The sequence below is a fragment of the Ornithorhynchus anatinus genome, chromosome 13, assembly GCF_004115215.2.
Source record: "Ornithorhynchus anatinus isolate Pmale09 chromosome 13, mOrnAna1.pri.v4, whole genome shotgun sequence".
NCBI lineage: Eukaryota > Metazoa > Chordata > Mammalia > Monotremata > Ornithorhynchidae > Ornithorhynchus > Ornithorhynchus anatinus.
Genome location: NC_041740.1, coordinates 21,478,157 through 21,500,202, shown reverse-complemented (window position 1 = coordinate 21,500,202; position 22,046 = coordinate 21,478,157). Strand labels below are relative to the sequence as shown.

The 22,046-nt window shown below is 54.1% G+C and overlaps 1 protein-coding gene across 3 annotated transcripts in view; it reads left to right on the top strand.

The window, feature by feature from the left end:
* RSU1 (Ras suppressor protein 1) overlaps positions 1 to 9,605 on the top strand; it is a 200,171-nt gene extending 190,566 nt beyond the window's left edge. For all 3 annotated transcript variants that reach the window (XM_029077785.2, XM_029077784.2, XM_039913889.1), the window contains one exon: positions 9,138 to 9,605. In XM_029077785.2, coding sequence (XP_028933618.1) covers positions 9,138 to 9,240 — 103 coding nt within the window. In that variant the 3' untranslated portion in view covers positions 9,241 to 9,605. The remainder of the gene's footprint in view (positions 1 to 9,137) is intronic.
* Positions 9,606 to 22,046: the final 12,441 nt, after the last annotated feature.

Here is a 22,046-nt window from a genome sequence, read left to right as displayed (position 1 = left end):
GTAAGTCAGTGGTTGGGAGTACCCACGTTGCGGTTGGTGCAGAAGAAGTGATAGTTTTGGGAGATAAAACCTGGGCCGGGGAGGGGCGATCGGGAAAGGGTCCCTGGAGGAATTGTGATTTTCGAAGGGAGGGAGCGCTACGTTCTGAGGTGGGAGGGAGTTCTAGGCCACAGGAAAGATATCAGTAAAATGTCAGAGGTTGGAAGAGAAGCGCTTGAGCGGAGTTAAATGCAAGTCGGGGTATAGTGGATGAGGGGAGTAGATGAGAAGTAGGAATGAGAGGGCCGATGGAAGCGTAAGCTCAGGAATTTCCGCTTGGTGTAAAGAGGAACCACCGAAGGGTCGGGGGGAATGGAGAGACACGTGCGGAACGATATTTCAGAAGAGCGAGTCGGGCAGCAGAGTGAGAGACTGGAAGCAGGGAGACCGGAAGGGCGGTTAAAGCAGTCGTCAAGCCTGTGGTGGACAAGTGCTTAGCCTGACGTGGTGGCTGCTTGGGTGAGAGGAGGGAGCCAATCTTGGAGATGCTGAGGAGGAAGGCTGAGGGAAGCTGTGTGGCCCGAGGACCTGGGTTCTAATCCTGGCTGTCACTTGCCGGCCGTTGACCCAGGGCAAGTCCCTTCGCTTCTCGGTGCCTCAGTTTCCTCATCCGTCAAATGGGAATTAGATCCTTCTGCCTCCGATTTAGACGGGGACCGTTTCCAAGCCAACTTGAATAGGTAATCCGCCGCTCGGTGCCGTCCCTGCCGAGGAGCAACATCTGGACGGGTACCATTTTAAAAAAAATCAAGAAAAACCAGTAAGATTTAATGAGCGTGGGCTTGAAGTGCCAGGAGAAGTCAAGGGCGATGCTGAAGTCGCAAGCTCTGATGGGAAAGTTGGGTGGAGGAGAGGATTTAGAAGGGACATACTAAGTTCAAGGTGCGTGACTGTGTGCGGCCGTTTCGACTGTGGGCCCGTCACTGGGCAGGGATTGTCTCTAACTGTGGCCGAATTGTCCAGTCCAAGCGCTTAGTACAGTGCTCTGCGCATAGTAAGCGCTCAGGAAATACTATCGAATGAATGAATGAAGGAAGGACATCTCCAGGGATACTCAGCCCTAAATAGCCCAGAGGGTCAGCCTGGCTCAGTGGAAAGAGCCCGGGCTTCGGAGTCAGAGGCCGTGGGTTCGACTCCCGGCTCTGCCACTTGTCAGCTGTGTGACTGTGGGCGGGTCACTTAACGTCTCTGGGCCTCGGTGACCCCATCTGGAAAACGGGGACTAACTGTGAGCCTCACGTGGGACGACGCGATGACCCTGTATCTCCCCCAGCGCTTAGAACGGTGCTCTGCACATAGTAAGCGCTTAACAAATACCAACATTATCATTACTCTGCCATCGGTCAGTCGGTAGTATTTATTGAGCGCTTAGTATGTGAAGAGCACTGTGATAAGCACTGGGAAGAATACACTGCAGCAGAATCAACAGATAAGTCCCCTCCCCAAGGTGAGCGTACAGTCCGGAGCGGGAGACGGGCAATAATGTGACTGACTAAAATAATCTATAATTGAAGGGCTTGTACATAGGTGCTGTGGGGCGACTATCAAACGGCCAAAGGCCACAGATCGATTTGCACTTGGGAAGGAGGACACGGTGTTTGTAGCGCGCTTACCGTGTGCAGAACACTGCGCTAACCGTGGGGGAGAGTACAGTGGAAGAGAAGCGGCGGGCACGACCAGCTTGCCGTCTAGATGGGGAGACGGGCATTAGCGGAGGAACGTGGGGGAGCAGAGGTGTGGGGAAGAGGGAAAGGGACAGGACGAGAGAAGAAAGCCCCCCCCGCCCCCCGGCTCGCATCAATCAATCAGTGGTATTTACTGAGCACTCACTATGTGCAGAGCACTGGACCGAACGCTTGGGAGAGTACGAGAGTTAGCCGACGTGTTCCCTGCCTATAACCAGCCTACAGTCTAGAGGATGAAAACCGGGGAACATCTGTTAGTTCTCAGAAGCGGCGTGGAATAGTTGAAAGAGCCCGGGCCTGGGCGGAAGGTCGTGGGTTCTAATCCCGGCTCCGCCGCTTGTCCGCTGAGTGACCTTGGGCGAGTTACTTCGCTTTTCTGGGCCTCGGTTACCTCATCTGCGACATGAGGACTGAGCCTGTGAGCCCCACGCGGGACAGGGACCGGGTCCGATTTGCTCTTATCGGTGCTTAGTACCTGGCACGTAGTAAGTGCTTAAAAAATATCACAGTTGATATTATCAGGATGCCATGTGGAAGGCTCAGAAACAGAGACAGGCCCCGGGCGGCGGTCCGGCCCATTTTAGAAGCGAGAGTCAACCGCGATTTCGGGCACGGTAGGCAGGGAGTGTTGTTCTTCTCGGCCACACTCGTATACGTGGATGGATTTTCCTGTCGGGGGGGGGGGGCGGGTCGTCTTTGAAAATCATACGTATATCAGGGACGTGTACAAACTGCACTCTACAGACTAACGAACGCAAACTGGTTGCAACGTTGTAATCGCCGGGGCAGGATTGCTTGTCTGACCAAGACAGCCGCGAAGCGAACTTGCCTCAGAAACAGGGAGAGGGATGCTTTGCTTTGGGGTGGGGTTTTTTTGTTTTGTTTTTTCATTTTTTAATACCAAGCAGCAGAAGAGAAAGGCGGGTAGGAGCGCGGTATAAAAAAGAAACTCAAGAAAATCGCGCGAAAGAACGATGTCTTGGGTTAGAATTAGTGTCATCCATCTCCTAAATCATCGATTAGCTGACCGAAAGGAAGACAAGGCCTTGTGTTGGGTGAATTTCAAAATCAGTTCATCATGTGTATTGTAAAACTACATGTTGTAACAATTTAACTCTGCCATTACTTAATCACAGGCAATTCCGTATTTAGTCTTATTTTATAGTCTGTTACTTTCTCTTACCTATATTTTCGTTTCTGTCTCCCCTGCTAGAGGGTAAGCTCCTTGAAAGCGGGGATTGGGTCTATAATTCTATTGTACCATCCCAGCTGCTCAGCACAATGCTCTGCACAGAGCAGATGCTCAATGACCACTATTGGTCGATTGTAATGATGGGAAATGTGGTTCTAAATTAGCAAAGGGCAAAAGAGAGATTTACTCCCCCCGTGAGAAATCCACCCAGAGGCCACTCCTAACTGCACTGTTTCTAGTCTGCAGAGCTCGTTACGGGCAGGGAATGCGCCTGCTAATTCTGTTGTACTCTCCCAAGCGCCTAGTACAGTGTTCTGCACATGGTAAATGCCACCGGCTTGACTGATGTGCTCTCCACAGTGCCTGGGGCCATTTTCCTTCTTTGTACCCCTGCCTTTTCTTGTGCTGTGTTCTAAGAGTCCCCTCTTTTCTGATTGCTAAATATTAATAATAATAATGTTGGTGTTTGTTAAGCGCTTACTATGTGCAGAGCACCGTTCTAAGCGCTGCGGTAGATACAGGGTAATCAGGTTGTCCCACGTGAGGCTCACAGTTAATCCCCATTTGCCAGATGAGGGAACTGAGGCACAGAGAAGTGAAGTGACTCGCCCACAGTCACCCAGCTGACAGGTGGCAGAGCCGGGAGTCGAACCCATGACCTCCGACGCGGCTAATTGTGTGTAGTTGCTCTGCCTGGAATAATCCCCTGGAAGGCAAAACATTATCCCTCACAGATCGGGGCGAGAGAACTCTTCATTTCTGAAAAACCGAAATTGCAATGTTGTAAATCGCTTACGTTTCCCTCTTTTCGAACGCATGCGAGAAAAAGATTTGGAGAGTTCTGTAATCCCGCTATTTAGCTCAGCAATACGGCCAAAGAATATTATTCTGACAATTTGAGGAAAGACATATTGGAAAAGTTACATTTAGGTGCCAGGTCCTCGGAGAGAGAGGAGGGGGGTGGTTTTCCTTGGGAAGTCCTTTGAACCTCTGCACTCCCAGGTCAGCCCAGGCACGAAGGGCGGATTCCCGGGCATCGTCCCCCCGTTTCTGGAAGTTTTTAGATTGGGATTGAGATATCGGCACCGTTTAGCAGCAGGTAATGAAGTGGCCTCATCTCCCGCCCGCCAGCCACAGGGTATTTTAAAGACATGATGCTGTCACGGCTTCTCTGCCTCCCCCTGAAATCGGCACCTCGGCTTCAACATCCGGATAGAGAGAGGGATAACTCCCTCACCCAAATTTCAACCCACCTCTCCCGGCGGCGAAGGGGCCGGGGAGGGGTTGAGACGGCCAGAAGGAGGGGGACCGTGCTGGAGCCGGGGCCAAGGGTGCCGACCGAAAGACCAGCCGGCGTATCCCGTGCGGTGACCCACCGCAGCAGAAATCCCCCCAGAGGGCCGTCTCGGGGGATGGGGAAGACCGAGCGGCTACCATGGCAACCGTCTGCCGGTCCAGGGCGCTACGGCACGGCCTCGAAACGAGCTACCCATCCCGTAACCGTCGTGCCCACCGGCCCAGCGAGAAGGTGACGAGAGGATGCGGAGGGCTCTGCCTGACTCCAGATGCTCTCACTGCAGGTTCTCGGTGACGCGATCAAGTCTCAGTCGATCACGTAGTGCTTATCATGGGCGGGCCACTGTACTAAGCGCTTGGGAGCGTTCGGTACGACAGAGTTGGTAGACACAGTCCCTGCCCGCCAGGAGCTTACCGTCTAGAGGGGGAAACCACCGTTAAAGTTCTGGACGTAGGAGCTGCGGGATAACTATCACGTGCTTAAAGAAAAAGAGATCCAAATCTGTAGGCGCCAGAGATCGGAGAGGGAGTAGAAGTGAGGGCTCGGTCAGGGAAGGCCTCTTGGAGGTGGTGTGATTTCAGCGTCGTCGTTACGGGGCCGGAGCACCGAACTTGGATTTCAATTGCAGACAGGGAAGAGTTGCCCCGGCCGGGCCGTGACTGAGGAAGTTTCTAGGGGTGCGAAACGGCCTTAACCTTGCTGCTGAAATTACATCCCGTGGCAGGCTTTGATTTGACGACACCGCCCACCTTTATGTCACCAGCTGCGAGCTCACAGCCGGTGACAGAGGGAGAGAAAGCCGAGGGCTGAGAGGGAAAGGTTCAAGAGGGCCAGTAAGGGCCTGGGCCGGGCTACCTGGAGCGGTTGACACGTCTGTGTTCCGATGAAGTAACAGGTTGGCCGCCTTCCTCAGTAAAAATATTGGACGTATTTCAGTCATCTACAGTTTCCCAAGGCTGAGTAATTTTGGTGGAAACAGGGTACCTGGCTTTGGTCAAAGAATAAATCTCCCCGTCTGTAACATTGTAGCTATGAAAGAATCCATTCCCACTTGGGATTCCGTTGCGTGGATCCCTCCTCTGGACCGTAAGCTCTTTGTCGTCAGGGAACGTATCCTCCAAACTCCGTCGTGTGGTGCTCTCCCGAGCGGTTAGTACGATGTTCTGCACACGGTAAGTGCTCGATGAGTACCACCGATTGAATGCCCGAGGACGGCCACTCTGCCGAGAGCCCGAGACCGAAAGGAGTGCCAATCTCCGTCGCCCCCCCCGCCGATCCACGCCAGGGCTCCGATGCCAGGCCCCCCGGACACCCGCCCTCGGAGTTAGCACGCGGGGTGTTTTCAGAGTCATCGAAAGAAATAACTGAATGTACAGTTGACTAAGCAGAGCACCCAGAGAATCACCGTGTGATACCGTATCCTTCCACAGCCCGGTCTGCCACGTCCCGCTTTGAACATGGCGGCAGAGTGAGGGAAGGTTCTCCCAAAAACACTTGCCTGTCCGGTTACAGCACAAGCTCAGTAGCGGGAGAAACGGTCGCGTAGGCGCGCGGCATCCGCGACGGGCCGAGCACCACGCCAGGAGTTTTCCTTCAGCGCGTCTGCACGGGGCGAACGCGGTCCCTACGTAAGCGGAGCGCTGCGGGGGGTGAACTTAGCTCTGCCCAGATCCAGTCTTCAGTAGTTGGAGGAGCTTAGAAGTCGAAGTTTTTTGCCCTGTTGTTGGTTCTGAAAATTGCCACGTTTAGCACTCTGCGGCGTAATTGAAAAGGATCGCCTATTTTCTTAACTGCCTAAGTAATGCATCGAGCTGTGGTTATCGATTCCCTCCGCATTTATCCGGAGGAAGGCGTGTGCGGCCCGGGCTCTTGGGAATGCCCCCGGCGAGCTTCCGGCGTGGGAGTGACGGCTCGGCTCGGAAGGGACGGGAGGAGATGCTGATGGAGCGGACGGTCGGACGATGTTTAACGAGCGTCTCTTCCTGGGGCGTGGGTAGCTTTGCGGAGCCGGTGGGCGTCCCTGGAGCGGATCAGATGGGAGAGCTCTGCTTGCTCCCCACCCCCGGTAGAACGGTTCGACGCAGATCGAGCCCTCCCGTTTCCTAGTCACCGCGGTATTTGTTAAACGCTTACTACGTGCCAGGCACCGTCCTAAATCCTGGGATAGATCCGGAGTAATCAGGTTGGACGGAGTCCCCGTCCCAGATGGGGGTTCACAGTCTTCGTCTCCATTTTCCGGGTGAGGTAACTGAGGCACAGAGAAGTGAAGCGACTTGCCCGCCGTCGACCGGCGGCAGAGCCGGGATTAGAACCCGGTTCCTTCTGACGGCCGGGCCCGCGCTCTATCCGTCAGGCCACACTGTTTCCCAAAACCTGCCGAAGTAGGGGGGAGGAGGAGCCGGGGGGGGGGGGAGTGCGCGTGGGATGGAGACGGAGGAAAAAGGCTGCAGGTAAAACGGCTAGGCCTTCTCTACTTTAGCTGAGTCTCACACTGCTACGCAAGTTTATTTATGTCTTTATTTATTGACCACTTACTATGGGCCAAGCCGAGGGGTGAGTACAAAATAAACGATTTACAAACGATCCCTCAAGGGGAGCATAATTTAGGTGGGTGTGGGGGGGGCGGGTGCCAGACACGTAGGGAACAGAAATAAATTCCAAATAAGCAGCGTGGATAGAGCACGGGCCTGGGCGTCGGCCCCAGTCCGAATCCATCACGCGTGTGACGTCAGGCGAGTCACTTAACGTCTCTGTGCTTCTTACCTCATCTGTGCAGTGGGGATGAAGACTGTGAGCCCCGCGTCCACCCTGATTAGTTTGTATCTGCCCCATTGCTTGGCATAGAGTAAGCGCTTAACAAATACCACTATTGGGAGCAGTTGTACAAATGACAGTAATAAATAAAGGGAGTAATTATAAATGCAGATTTCAAAAGTTAAGAGCACTAAGGAGGGAAACAGCACCTGGAGTAGGTAGCCCGTAGAGGCCTCGCCGTTCCGGGTCCCGGTCTTTGGCGAGGAGTCTTAGCCAGAATCCCTGGCTGCTGGCTCCCCCGCGCCCAGCGATCGATGTCTGTGGCTTCGGACCCCGAGGACTCGAGGGGCCGGTTTTTCTCAGGTCAACCACTCTGTGCAAAGCACTAGACTGAGTGTTTGGGAGAGGAAAATAGTGTAAGTAGACAAAATCCCTGCCTTCAGGGAGCTTGCTGTCTGGCCAGGAATCAGACATTAAAATAATATATAGGGAGGAGAAGTAAAAATGTATAAGGATGTGCCGTGGGGGGGGGGGTGAGTATCAAAGTGTTTAGGGGGTGCAGGCTGTAGTTCATAAGTGACATGGTGGGGGGGGGGGGAGATGAGTGGTCAGGGAAGGCTTCCCGGAGGAGGTGAGACTTCAGTAGGGCTTTAAATGGGGGCAGTGCTGGTCAGGAAGGAGGGCGTGAGCAAGGGGCCGGCGGTGAGTTGGGAGCACGGCCCACGAGTGAACCGTATGGGCTGGGTTGGAACGGGAGAGGAGCGAGGAGAGAGAGCGGGAAGAGAAAGAGGATTGAAGACCTGGATGATGTGGAGTTTCTGCTTCGGTGTGGAGGTGGACGGGCTGCCTTCCCCAGTGATCCTCTCCCGGGAGTGGACCTGTGGCCCTTTGGAAACAGGACTGGCCTGGACCACTCCCAAGCCCTGGCAGGAAACCGTCCAGGTGGCGTCCGAGACGGTGACGCGAGGCTGCGTCAGTCCTGGCTGTTCGCTTGGGCTGTGAGGAAGGGGAGGAAAGAGGAGCTGGATGGCTGGCGATAAACGGCAAAGGGCCGGAGAGAAGGTGGCATCGCAGCGGCCCAGCCCTGGGCCGGTGACCGGTCAGAGCGGGGCCGGGGGCTTCCAGATCAATCCACTCGAGGGTGGCCAGGGGTCCCGAGGGCTAGGGGAGGAAGCCCGACTGTGCCTCGCCCGCTCAGTGAATCCAGCCTGGCTTCCAGGCCCAGAAGGGTCATCGCCTCCGAGTCCCACGGCCGTCCTGCCCCGGGGGCCACCGGTCACTTTCATCCTGGAAGCGAGGTGGTACCCACAGCTCTGCTCCCGCCCTCCCCGCCTCCCAGGCCACAGCCCCTAGGCTGCGGGAGCGATCAGTACAGCCCCCCGGCTCAGGATCCGCTAGCCTTCGCTCGCAGCCGCGGGTCCAGCCGGGCTCCTGGCTGAGCCCGGCGAGCTTGGTGAAGGAGCTCGGGCCTGGGCTCGGCCCGCCCCGTGCCCGCCCGCCAGGAAGGGAGGATCGCCCCTTGGCTAAGAGAGGAGGCTGGGTCTGGGCCGCGGGGCCGGGGCTGGCCGAGGGAGTCGCGCTAAGAGGCCACTCACCTCAGGGCCGGAGTGGCGCTCGGCCGTGTTTACCGGAGGTCGGCATCTGATTCCGTTTCATCAGGATTACTCATAAATTATCTATTTATTACAATCCGAGGTCGGGAAGGAATCCTCTCGGCCCGCGGCGGCGGCCGGCGTCTCCGTGAGGCACTTTGTCAACATTTAGTCAGCGGCCCTCATCGGCGTGGCATTGATGTGCGGTGGCCGCCCCGGGGCCGTCGATCACGTGAGCCCGGCCCCCGGGGCGCCAGGAGCGCCCACCCTTCACGGATCTCGCTTCCCCTCTGCGGTTGGACGGGATTTCCGTCGCCGTTGCCGGCTACGTTCCGGGGGAGGACTCGTGGAGGCCCGGCTGCGCCCGACGAGCTCAGAAGGCCGGGCGATCCCCCCCCAGCCTGAGCCGGAGAGGACAGTCACGGGCCGGAGCGTGTTTAGCGCCGGGCCTCGGGGGCCCGGGCGCCGCTCGGACGGACCCCGGTGCCTAAAGGCGCTCGGGGGGGGGGGGGGGCACCGGCTCGTCCGGCTTCGAGCCGTTTCGGCACCCGCCTAACTGTGCGTCTCTCTTCCCGCAGCCTGTACGGCAGACACATGCAGGCCAACCCCGAGCCTCCGAAGAAGAACAACGACAAGTCCAAGAAGATCAGCCGCAAGCCCCTGGCTGCCAGGAATAAATGAGCCCTCGGCCGGGCCGGCCCTGCCGCTTCCTCCCTTGCCCTCTCCCGGCTCTGCCTTCCCGCCGGGTTGGCCGGAGCGGTTGCCAGCCTCGCCCGGGGAGGGCTCTGGGGAAATGCCGAGCGGAGGGAGAAGAGGCCCCCGCTCTCACGCAGACACAGCTTCTAGCTCTCCGGAGCAGGCCCACGGCATTGTATTCACTCACAGATGCGATGGAAGCCAGATAATCCGTCACCGCACCAAAATAACCGCCCTCCTCTCCCCCGGTGCTTCGCTCCGTACTCCGCTGTGCTCGTTATGGAGAGTTCTTGCTAACTGAAACGTTGTGTTAATTGGACTTAAATAAAATCTCGTTTACTCTTTCTTAAGCGGTTTCGTGGCATTTCGTTGGTGGGACGGTGTCGGGCACCTCCCACGAGAGAGAAGGTAAAGGGAATCAGAGTTTTGGTTTACCTCACATCAGCGGGCCGCTTTTTTTTCCTCTGGAGACGGTTTCCGCGTTAAGAAGAAACGGAAGACGAGCCGCCGGACGGTTCCGGAGACACAGCTCGCTTATCCGAGCCACCGTAGCTGGGAAAGAGCCGGGGAACCGATTCGGGTGTTGACACCATTCGTTCGATAGTATTTATCGAGCGCTTACCGGGTGCAGAGCACTGTACTAAGCGCTCGGACAGTTCGGCAACAGATAGAGGCGATCCCTGCCCACCGGCGGGCTCGCGGTCTAATCGACTGGCAAACCCTTTGGATTAACGGGCATTCTAACGGCTCCAGCATCTGCCAAGGAAGTTACACGTGTGCCTTCCCTTCCACAGGCCAGGGCAGAGGTTGCAGTTCATTCAGTGATATTTATTGAGCCCTTACCCTGTGCAGAGCACTCTGCTAAACAACGGGGCTGCACTGCCCCGACGTCTGCCCTAGCTGGGGGGGGGGGACAGGATTGTGCCTGACTTGATTACCCTGTATCTACCCCCAGCACTCTGCATTCAATCGATCCATCGATCGATGGTATTTATGGAGCACCGACCGTGTGCTGAGCACTCAACCGAGGTCTTGGGAGAGTAAACAGAGTTGATAGAGACTCTCTCTTCCCAAAAGACCACCCATCTAGAGAGGAGCTTGCCATCTATGGGCTTGGCAGGTAGCACTAATGGTTAATAATTACTGATTAGTATCATTAATCATCAGCTGTCAGCAGAAATGGGGACAGACGTGAAAGAGACCCCAGCGGAAGTTTAGGAATTCCCGGTCAGACTTCCAGGCTCTCACTTCAGCAGAACAAGCCGAGGGGTCCACACCCTCGGGACCCAGATTCGCGATCTCGACTGGAGGTGGAGACCTCCTTGCCCTACTTCCGAATGAGCTTTTGGTTCATTCGTTCGCTCATTCAGTGGTATTTACCGAGCGCTTACGCTGTGCACCGTACGGAGCGCTTGGGAGGGGAAGATACCGTAAACAGTCACGTCCCCTGCCCGCAACGAGCTTACGGTCTACGGCTTCAGATCTGAGTCTCCGGCGCCGACTGCCCACTGCAGAGGGCAGCCGGCGACCCGCTCCCTCGACAATAAGCCTGGCTGCTGAAGAAGAGAGAAGAGCAGCCCGGCAGGGTTTTAGACTGCTTGCGTTCCCGATGATTTATCACGTCCAACGGCAACCCCCGCGAGAGGGTCTCAGCGGCCCTCCGTCCTGTGACAGAGAAGGAGTCGCCGTCCGTGATTCCACACGTGGGCGGCCTCCCCTTGAAGGCAAACTTATTTAAAAAAAACAGTTTTAAAACCGTAAACGTTTGGGAAGAAGAGCGAGAGAAAGCTACCGCCTCTTTAGAAAAATCCCTCCTTCCCCCTGCCCCAACGGACTGGTCTAAAAATAAAATAAATCCCAAGCCCCGCGGCAGAGAGACCTTGTCTTCCAGGACGCGATCACGGGCACCCATTTTTTATGGTATTTGTTGGGCGCTTACTACGTGCCTCTTCGTAGCACTGGGGTAGACGCAGAGTAATCAGGTTGGGCACGGTCCACATTCATTCATTCATTTATTCATTCCATCGTATTTATTGAGCGCTTACTACGTGCACAGCACCGTACTAAGGCTTGGAAAGTACAATTCGGCAACAGGTGGAGACGATCCCTACCCAGCAACGGGCTCATCCCACATGGGGCTCACAGACTTTTTGCAGATGAGGTAACCGAGGCACAGAGAGTCACACAGCGGACGAAACTGGAAACCAGGTCCTTCTGACTCCCAATCAATCGAATGAATTTATTGAGCGCTTACTGTGTGCAGAGCACTGCACCGAGAATTCAAAATGACCAGATATAGTCCCCGTCCACGACGAGCTTAGAGTCTAAAGGCCTGAGCTCTATCCACTAGGCCGATCTTTCCACTGCCTTGATTTTTCTCCCTAATAGGAGAACACGAGCCCCTTGCTGCAGAGATCAATCCATCAGTGCTGTTTAGTGAGCGCTTCCTGGGTGCTCAGCGCTGTACTCCGTGCTTGGGAGAGTACGACAGAGTAGGGATAAAGGATCCCCGGCCCCAAGGAGTGGACGATCTCTTGGAGAGGACAGACATTAAAATCGATTACAGGTAAGAGGAAGAAACCGAGTATAAGAATGAGTACAAAAAGGGAGAAGCAGCGTGGACTGGAAAGCATCATGGCCTAGTGGAAAGGGCAGGGAATGTGTCTTCTTATTGATGCGCTCTCCTCTCGCAAACGCTTAGGACAGTGCTCTGCCCACATTAAGTGCTCAACGACGACGACCGAATGGCCCCGGGAGTCGGAGAACCTGGGTTCCAATCCCAGCTCTGCCATTTTGTGGCTGGGGGATCTTGGGCAAGTCAACTGTTCTGTGCTTCAGTTTCCTCAAATGGCAAACGTAACCTGGTCTCCCTCCTGCTCAGACTCTGAACCCCACGTAGGAACGTGACCGCGACCAACCTGATTAACTTGCATCTATCTCACTGCTTAGAACAGCGCGTGGCACATTTTAAAATGTTTCCCAGAAACAATAATAATAAGCAGCAGCAGCACGGCCTAGTTGGTAGATCGCGGGCCTGGGAGTCAGCAAGGCTGGCGGTCTGCCACGTGCCTGCTGGGTGACCTTGGACAAGTGACTCAGACTCCTGTATCTCAGTTTCCTCATCTGTAAAATGGGGATTAAGACTGTCGACCCTAGGTGGGACGGAGTCCAACCTTGTTTCTACCTCAGCACGGTGCCTGGCACAACGGTGAGCGCTTAACAAATGCCATAAAAAATAATAATACTGTGTTGAGGGATTGGGGGAGGGGGGAGGACTTAAGTGCTTAGGGGATGGGACTCCGCAGGGGTGATGGAGTAGGGAAGGAGAATAGGGTGTGGAGATGAGTCAGGGAAGGCTTCCTGGAGGAGTTGCGTAGACCTTTGAAGAGAGGGAGACTCTCCAGGGAGAATGGGAGACCGAGGCTTGAGTCCTCGCTTCGCCGCCGGCCCACTCTTGCGACCTTGGGAAAGTCATAACCCCTCTAGGCCTCCATTGCCTCATCTGTAAAATGGGGATAAGATAGTTTGGGAGCCCTGTGTGGAACGGGGACTGTGTCCGAGCCCGTTGGTGGGCAGGGATTGTCTCTGTCCGTGCCAAATTGTACATTCCAAGGGCTTAGTCCCGTGCTCTGCACACGCTCGATAAATACCACTGAATGAATGACCTAGTACATGCTTAAGGAATGCCATACTTAGGAGGAGGGGGAGGAGGAGATAGTAATATACTTCCGAGCCAGTGTATGGCTGATGTTGAGTGAAGAAGGCGAAACCCTGGTTTTAGCAGTAGTTATGGTGTCTTTTAAGCTCTTATTATCTATTAAGCACTGTACTAAGCCTGGAGGAAAAGATAAATAGAGCACTGTCCTTCACTAATAATAATTTGTGATATTTAAGTGCATTATATGCCAAATGTTACCATAGAAATAAGTTTTTGATCCCGCACGAGTCTCCCATTCTAAGGGGGTGGGGAGGAGAAACTGATATTTTATCCCCATTTTACAGAGGAGGATATGGGGTACCGAGAAGTGAAAATGACTTGCCCAAGGTCACCCAGCAAACAAGCGGGCTCCTCCTCTGCCTCCCACCCCCTAACTGTGGGGCTCCCTCAAGGTTCAGTTCTGGGCCCCACTAAACCCACTCCCTTGGAGAACTCATTCCCTTCCATGGTTTCGACTACCGGTTCTCCGTCGATGACGCCGAAATCTACATCTCCAGCCCCGATCTCTCTCCCCTCCTGCCTTCAGGACGTCTCTACCCGGACGTCCTCCCGCCACCTCAAACTTAACGTGGCCGAAACAGAATTCCGTCTCCTCCCACCCAAACCCTGTCCTCCCCGGCTTTCCCATCGCTGTAGATGGCACCACCGACCTTCCCGTCTCACAAGCCCACAACCTGGGCGTCATCCTCGACTCCTCTCTCTCAGTCAATCCGCACATTCAATCCTTCACCACATCCTGTCCGTCCCCCCTTCGCGACATCATGAAAATCCACCCTTTCCTCTCCATCCACACGGCTGCCACGTTAATACAGTCACGCATCCTATCCCGGCTGGATTTCTACAACAGCCTCCTTGCCGACCTCCCGTCTCTCCCCACTCCAGTCCATACTTCGCTCCGCTGCCCGGATCATTTTTCTACAAAAACGTTCTGTAGAAGTCACCCCGCTCCGCAGAAAAGTCCAGTGGTTGCCCATCCACCTCCATATCCAACAAAAATTCCTCTCCTTTGGCTTTCGAGTACTCCATCATCTTCCCCCCCCCCCCCTCCTACCTCACCTGGCTTCTCTCCCACAACCCAGAGGGCACACTTCTAACCTTCTCACTGGGCCTCCATCTCGCCCCTCTCGCCGCCGACCCCTGGCCCACGTCCTGCCTCTGGCCCGCAACGCCCTCCCCTCCTTAAATAGAGAAGCAGCGTGGCTCAGTGGAAAGAGCACGGGCTCGGGAGTCAGAGGTCAGGAGTTCGAATCCCGGCTCTGCCACTCGGCAGCCCTGTGACTGTGGGCGAGTCACTTCACTTCTCTGTGCCTCAGTGACCTCTTCTGTAAAATGGGGATTAACCGTGAGCCTCACGTGGGACGACCTGATTCCCCTGTATCTCCCCCAGCGCTTAGAACAGTGCTCTGCACATAGTAAGCGCTTAACAGATACCAACATTATTATTATTAAATCTCCCAGCAATTACTCTCCCCTGCTTCAAGATTAAAGGCCCATCTCCTCCAAGAGGCCTTCCCCACTTTTCCTCATCTCCAACTCTCTTCTGCGTCGTGCTGACTCGCTCCCTTTGCTCTTCCCCCTTCCCGGCCCCAGAGCACTTACGTACATATCTAATTTTTACTTATGTACATAAATAATTTTATTTATTTGCATTGATGTCTGTTTCCCCCACTCTAGACCGTGAGCTCGCTTTGGGCAGGAAATGACACCATCTATGGTACTGCATTTTCCCCAAGCGCTTAGTCCATCACTCTGCATACCGTAAGCGCTCAATAAATAACTGAACGAAGTGGAAGAGGCGGAATTAGAACCCAAGACCCCTGCTCCCGAGCCACCAGGCTACGCCGCTTCACTTCCTTCCGCGGGTGACTCGCAATTTAAATGGAGCTAAACGGATGCAAAGAATGGGAAAGAAAAAGCAACACGTTACAAATTCATAAATTCTAAACAACTAAACTGAGTGAACGCGGTTCTTGGAGGCAGGACTTACAGCTCTAGGCAGGAATTTGTAAAAACCTTCACCGGCGGAGCACCCAAGCCCAAGAAATCCAAAGACAGAAGTCTCTCCTCCCCTCACCACCCGGGGCTTGCTTTGTCCATCGGGGAGTAGTGGTTACACTACTTATTAAATGCTTACTGTGTGCAAAGCACTAGGCCCTGAGAAAGAATACACAGTCGAGAACCGGACTCGGGCCCTGGCCCTCAAGGGGCTCACCATCTGAGAATAAGAGGGAAGGGGGCTAGCGAGGGAGACGACGAAACGATAAAGACGCAGAACGACCAGAAGAGATGGAGGGAGATAAATGAGAATAAAGCCGTAGGATAAGGGCGGAGGTGCTCAGAATCCAACAGCCACGGCTTCAGGAGCTACCAAGGCCGCGGGATTCCCAGCATCCGGCCGTCGGGGGAGGCGGTGCCGGGCTCCCGCTGCTCTCGCTGCCGACTCCTCCCTTCCCGGCTGCCCATCTCTGGCCCTCACCCTTCTGGCCTGGAATTCCCTCCTCCTTCAAACCCACCACGTTGCAAATCCCACAGATCCCCCGTTCAGACCGTGAGCCCGTCGTTGGGCGGGGATCGTCTCTATCTGTTGCCCAGTTGTTCATTCCAAGCGCTTAGTACAGTGCTCTGCACCTACTGGGCGCTCGATAAAAACTGTGGCGTTACAGGCCTCCCCTTCTTCAAAGCCTCCCGGAGGCCTTCCCCAATTAATTTCTACTCTCCCCAGGTTATAGTCCTCCCAACTGCCGCTTCATTACTTTTTCACTAAGCACTTAGTAATAATAATAATAATAACAACGATGGCATTTAAGCGCTTATGTGTCCCAAGCGCTGGGGGGGATACGAGGTGATCAGCTCGTCCCACATGGGGCTCGCAGTCTAATCCCCATTTTCCAGATGAGGTAACTGAGGCACGGAGAAGTGAAGTGACTTCATTTGAACCTGATCAACGCGGATCCACCCCAGCGTTCATTCAGTCGCACTTACTGAGCACTCACTGTGTGCAAAGCACTGTACTAAGGACTTGGGAGAGTAGTTCACTGCTGGGCATATATTAGCAAAACCCCATCTGTAAAACGGGGATGAAGACTGTGAGCCCCACGCGGGACCACCTGATGACCTTGCATCTCCCCCAGCGCTTAGAGCAGTGCTCGGCCCATAGTGAGCGCTTAACAAATACCAGCATTATCACTAAATCCAATTATTATTAACAATAATATTATATTATACGATGATGGTATATATATCCATAATTTAGTAATGATATTAATAGTATTTGTTAAGCGCTTTGGGCCAAGCACTGTTCGAATCGCTGGGGTAGATACAGGTTGTCCCACGTGGGGCTCCCAGTCTTCATCCCCATTTTCCAGATGAGGTCACCGAGGCCCAGAGAAGTGAAGGGACTTGCCCACAGTCACACAGCGGACAAGTGGGAGAGGTGGGATTAGAACCCGTGCCCCCTGACTCCCAAGCCCGGGCTCATTCTACTAAGCCACGCCGCTTCTCTAATAATGATATTTGTTGAGCGCTTACTATGCGCCGAGCACTGCTCTAAATGCTGGGGTAGATACAGAGTAATCAGGTTGCCCCATGTGGGGCTCACAGTCTTCATCCTCATTTTCCAGATGGGGTAACTGAGGCACAGAGAAGTGAAGTGACTCGCCCCCAGTCACACAGCGGACAGGTGGCGGAGCCGGGATTCGAACCCATGACCTCTGACTCCCAAGCCCGCCCTCTTTCCCCTGGGCCACGCTGCCTCTCATAGTACTTATTCAGCCTCTGTTTTGGGGCAGAGCACTGTAGTGAGCACTTCGGAAGAGTTCCACACGGAAAGTCCTAACCCTCCCTGACCTTTAGAGGCTTACGATCGGAGGTAACTTCCTCGGTGGATCCCGTTGCCTTCGCTCCCTTAGGTGAAGCAGCGTGGCTCGCTGGAAAGAGCCCGGGCCGGGGAGTCGGAGGTCGTGGGTTCGAATCCCGGCTCCGCCACTGAGCCGCGTGACTTTGGGCAAGTCACTTCACTGGGCCTCGGTTCCCTCATCTGGAAAATGACTGTGAGCCCCACGTGGGACAACCTCATCACCTTGTATCCTCTCCAGCGCTTAGAATAGTTTCGTGGCACAGAGTAAGCGCCTGACAAATACCATCATCATCATCATTATTATTATTATTATTCCTGTCCTCCAACTCACCTCGAGCCTTTGAAATCTAGTTTTCACCTCTTTGAATCTCACCCCCATCTCCAAACACCTTCTGGCAAAATGTAACGACTTCTCATCCTCCTCCCGCTGCCTCTGACCCGGTTTCCCAATCATTTTTTGTTCACTTTTTTGCTGCCGGTTGGAGCTACGCGGCATAGGGGAGGAAACAGCACAGGCTAGTGGAAAAAGCCGGGCCTGGGAGTCAGAGGTCCTGGGTTCCAATCCCGGCTCCGCCACTGATCAGCTGTGTGACTCTGCGCAAGTCACTTCACCTCTCTGTGCCTCGGTGCCCTCATCTGGAAAATGGGGATGAAGACCGGGAGCCCCACGCGGGACAACCTGATGATCTTGTATCTGCCAGCGCTTGGCACCTCGTCAGCGCTTAACAGATCCCATCGTCATCAAAGGACCTGAGTTCTAATCCCGGATTTGTCGCTTACCTTCTCCGTGACCTTGGGCAGGCCCGTTAACTTCTCTCTGCCTCAGATCCCCCATCTGGAAAATGGGGATTCAATACCTGTTCTCCCTCCTATTTAGAGCCCCGTGAGGGATGCGATCATCCTCTACCCCAACGCCTAGTAGAGTGCTTGGCATTTGGTAAGTGCATTCGTTAAGCACTTACTATGTGCAGAGCACTGTTCTAAGCGCCGGGGTAAGATGCAGGGTGATGAGGTCGTCCCACGTGAGGCTCACAATTAATCCCCATTTTACAGATGAGGAAACCGAGGCACAGAGAAGTGAAGTGACTTGCCCACGGTCACACAGCCGACAAGCGGCTGAGCCGGGATTCGAACGCATGACCGCTGACTCCCGAGCCCGGGCCCTTTCCACTGAGCCATGCTGCTTCTCTATTGCTTAACAAAATACGATCATCGTTATTACTGTTCCCCTTGCACGTCTACCGCAATAATAACAACGTTGGGATCCGTTAAGCACTCACTATGTGCAGAGCACTGTTCTAAGCGCTGGGGTAGACACAGGGGAATCAGGTTGTCCCACGTGCGGTCTTAAATCCCCATTTTACAGATGGGGTCACTGAGGCCCAGAGAAGTGAAGTGACTCGCCCACAGTCACACAGCTGCCGAGTGGCGGAGCCGGGATTCGAACCCATGACCTCTGACTCCAAAGCCCAGAGTCCACTAAGCCACGCTACCTGGCTCCCCCGTTAGATTATAAAGGGGACCGGTACTATGAATTTTACTTTCCTCCTATGCTCCCAAAGCTTAGTATAGAGCTTAGCACCCAGCAGATGGTCAGAAAATACTGAAGATGATGGTGATTTGAAACAAGCCCTCGTCCTAACTGTGTTCTCCCGCCTTGATCTCCCCTGACACGTACTTTTCCCGATTATCGTCTTGCCTCTCTGACCCCCGGTCATCTTGTCTGGCTCTTCTCACCCTTTAAATGCGGGTATACAAAAGTCACCGTCCCGGAGTCCCTACTTTCAGTGTCCTGCACTCAATCTTCTGGGGTGCTCAAAGACTTGCCAAGAAGAGACAGAGGCGCCTAGAGGACACGGGTTCTAGGTTCTAGCGTCACGGCTGCCCCAGGGCCTGCCGCGTGAGCCTCGGCAAGTCGCTCGACCCCTCCGGGCTTCGGTTTCCTCATCTGCAAGATGGGGGTGATCGCGTCTTCCCTGCCTCAAAGAGTTGTTACGAATAAAAAGAAGGGGGACACCTGAATACGCAAACACCTGGGGAAAAAGAAAATCGCTACCGAATCCCAGATCCGATTAACGTACGGAGCGCAGAGCATGGAGAAGGCCTTGACGGGGTCTCCTCACTGTGGTAAATCCCAAATGACCTCACCAGGACTCTCAACTCCTCTGCCATCCTCCGTCTTCTTCTGCCGCCGGGAGCTTCTCCGCACGGATGTTCTGCCGCTATTTTTGCTCTCCGTGAGCAAAGGCTTCGTGACGATCTGGACGCTAGGAGCAGGTTCGGTCGGGTTTGAAAGCCGAGCCGGGCCCCGTACGGGGCGACCGCACCCGTGTCGCCAGGGCCTATTTAAGGGCCGACACCGTGGCGGGACGGTCTGGTCGGTCATCGGCCCCTCCGCTCCGGCGCACGAGAGGGATCCTGCTGTCGGCGGAGTCATCTTCGAAAAACGAAAGGAGGGATTTTTAGGCGTATACTGATTAGAATTCCACATCCTTTGTAAAAAGTCGTCCAGTCACTCTTCGAATTGTGCACAAAATTAGTTAATGCTTGTCAAATGATAAATTGGCTTGCGTCCTTGCTTTGATCATTCGGATCTACGGTCTTACGTTTGGGCCCTTTACGCGTTTTGCTATCTGTGTCCGTCTAGTACGGTTTCGGCGTAGACCGTTACAGTGCTCTGCACCCCACAGACGCCCGATGCCATACGTTGCAAGCATCAGGCATTCAGCACGGTACCGAAGCGCCCAGTATAGTGCTCCGGTCACTGTAAATAGTGCGGGAAAATGCAAGGCACACTTTCCACAGTAAACGCTCATTCATTCATTCACTCATTCATTCAATCAATCGTGTATACTGAGCGCTTACTGGGTGCAGAACACCGTACGAAGCGCTTGGGAAGTACAATAAAGCAAAAAAGGGAGACAATCCCTGCCCACCACGGGCTCCAAGTTTGGAGGCCGGGGGGGAGAAGACATCAATACAAGATTAAATAAATAGAATTACAGATGGATGCGTACGTACATAAGTGCTGTGGGAAGAGCAAAGGGAGCGAGTCGAGGCTCAGCTGATGCCGTTGATGACGATAAAACAACGAGGGGATACGAAACAAAAGAAGTCACCGTCTCGTCTCGGATGGCCATCGACAGCGGTGGCGAATACAGGCGGAAATAGCCGTAAATCCACGTGCGTTATACCGGGCCTTCGGCATGGAATGATGAGCCGCTAAGTTATTAGCTCTCGACGGCAGGAATCCCGACTACTCTATTAAACTTTCCTTAAGTGTCCGGGAGTAGTAACGATTGCGTTTGTTAAGCGCTTACTATGTGCCGAGCTCTGTTCTAAGCGCTGGTACCGTGGTTTTGTTGGAATGCTCTTTCCGACGCGGAAAGCCACGGGTCTGGAAGTCAGAAGATGTGGGTTCTAATCCCGGCTCTGCTTGCTGTGCGAGCCTGGGCCAGTCACTTCACTTCTCTGTGCCTCCGTTACCTCATCTGGAAAATGGGGATTAAGACTGAACCCTGTGTGGGATTATTTTGTATTATCTACCCCGGTGCTTAGAACGGTGCTCGGCGCGTCGGAAGCGCTCAACAAAAACTATTATCATGACAATAATAATAATAATAATAATAACGTCACACGCGGCATTTTGAGGAAATACGCGACCTTCAGGAGATCGGAACGCGTGTTTCTCCTACGGGGGGGTCCCCTGAATCTCCCACTTGCTCCAGAATCGGAATCAGGTCCACTCGAAGTCTTGTGCCCAGGACCCTGGCAGCAGGAAACAAAGCAGAGGGAGGTTCGGGGACGCAAAGTTTACAAAGAGACCAAACAGAATAATGATACCTGGGACGGCCTGGGCGGTTCTGGCCACCGCACCTGGAGAGGGCTAAAAGAAAACCGGAGGATGAAACGAGAAAAGGGAACCAAGACGATCAGGATGAATAGATCTCTGTCCTTGTTTGAAAGCTGCCCTATTCATCTTTTACCGAGGAGAGGACTGAGGCACGGAGAAGTGAAGTGACTTGCCCAAGGTCACACAGCAGACACGTGATGGAGCCGGGATTAGAACTCAAGACCTCCTGGCTCCCAAACCTGTGCTCTATCCACCAGGCCATGCTGCTTCTCACCATTAATCGACTCTCTGGGACCGGTATCTCCTCTGGAAAATGGGGATTAAGACTGTGAGCCCCACGTGGGACACGGACAATAATCAACATATTTATGGAGCGCTTACCGTGTGCAAAGCACTGTACTAAGCGCTTGGGAGAGTAACACCAGGGCACGTTCCCTACCCACAACGAGCTTACAGTCTAGGGAGTGAGACGGACATTAATATAAATAAATAAATGACAGATTTGCCCAGATATATACCTATACGCTGTGGGGACGGGAGGGAGGTTGAACGAAGCAGCAAATGAGAGCCGCGCAGAAGGGAGTGGGAGAAGAGGAGAGAAGGGCTCAATCAGGGAAGGCTTCCCGGAGGAGATGGGCCTTCAATAAGGCTTTGAAATGGGGGAGAGCGATCATCTGTCTGACATGAGGAGGGACTGCGTTCCAAACCCGAGGTAGGATGAGGGCGAGAGGTCGGCGGCGAGGTGGACGAGATGGAGGTACAGTGAGAAGATTAACTTGTATCTACTCCTTGTATTTATTGTAAGCGTTCACTAAATGCCACTGATTGATTAGAACTGGACCGTGGCAGTTTCAGAGCAAAGACAAGGAAACACTTCTGCACATGGTGGCGGTGAAAATACAGAATTTGTTTCTACGGGACAAAAAACATCAGCAGATCCTACAGGGATTAGGAGCTCTCCACAGGTGAGTGGCGCGTGCTCGGTCACTGGAGAGATAATTAGGGACGGAGAGGGGAGTGGAGAGGTAAATTTCGGGTACGTGTCCCTTCCTGCTCACATAAATGGATGACCGATAATAATAATTACGGTACACGTTAAACGCTTACTATGTTCCGAGAATCGTTCTAAGCACTGGGGTAGATACAAGTCAATCAGGTCGGGCCCAGTCCCTGAACACACAAGGGGCTCCCATTCTTCATCCCCATCTGACAGATGAGATACCCGAGTCCAAGGGAAGTTAAGTGACTTACCCAAGGTCGCACAGCGGACACGTGGAGGAGCCGGGATCGGAAGCCAGGTCCTTCTGACTCTCGGGCCCGGTGCTCCGTCCATTAAGGTTCTGATGCCCCTAACGGGGCAGAGA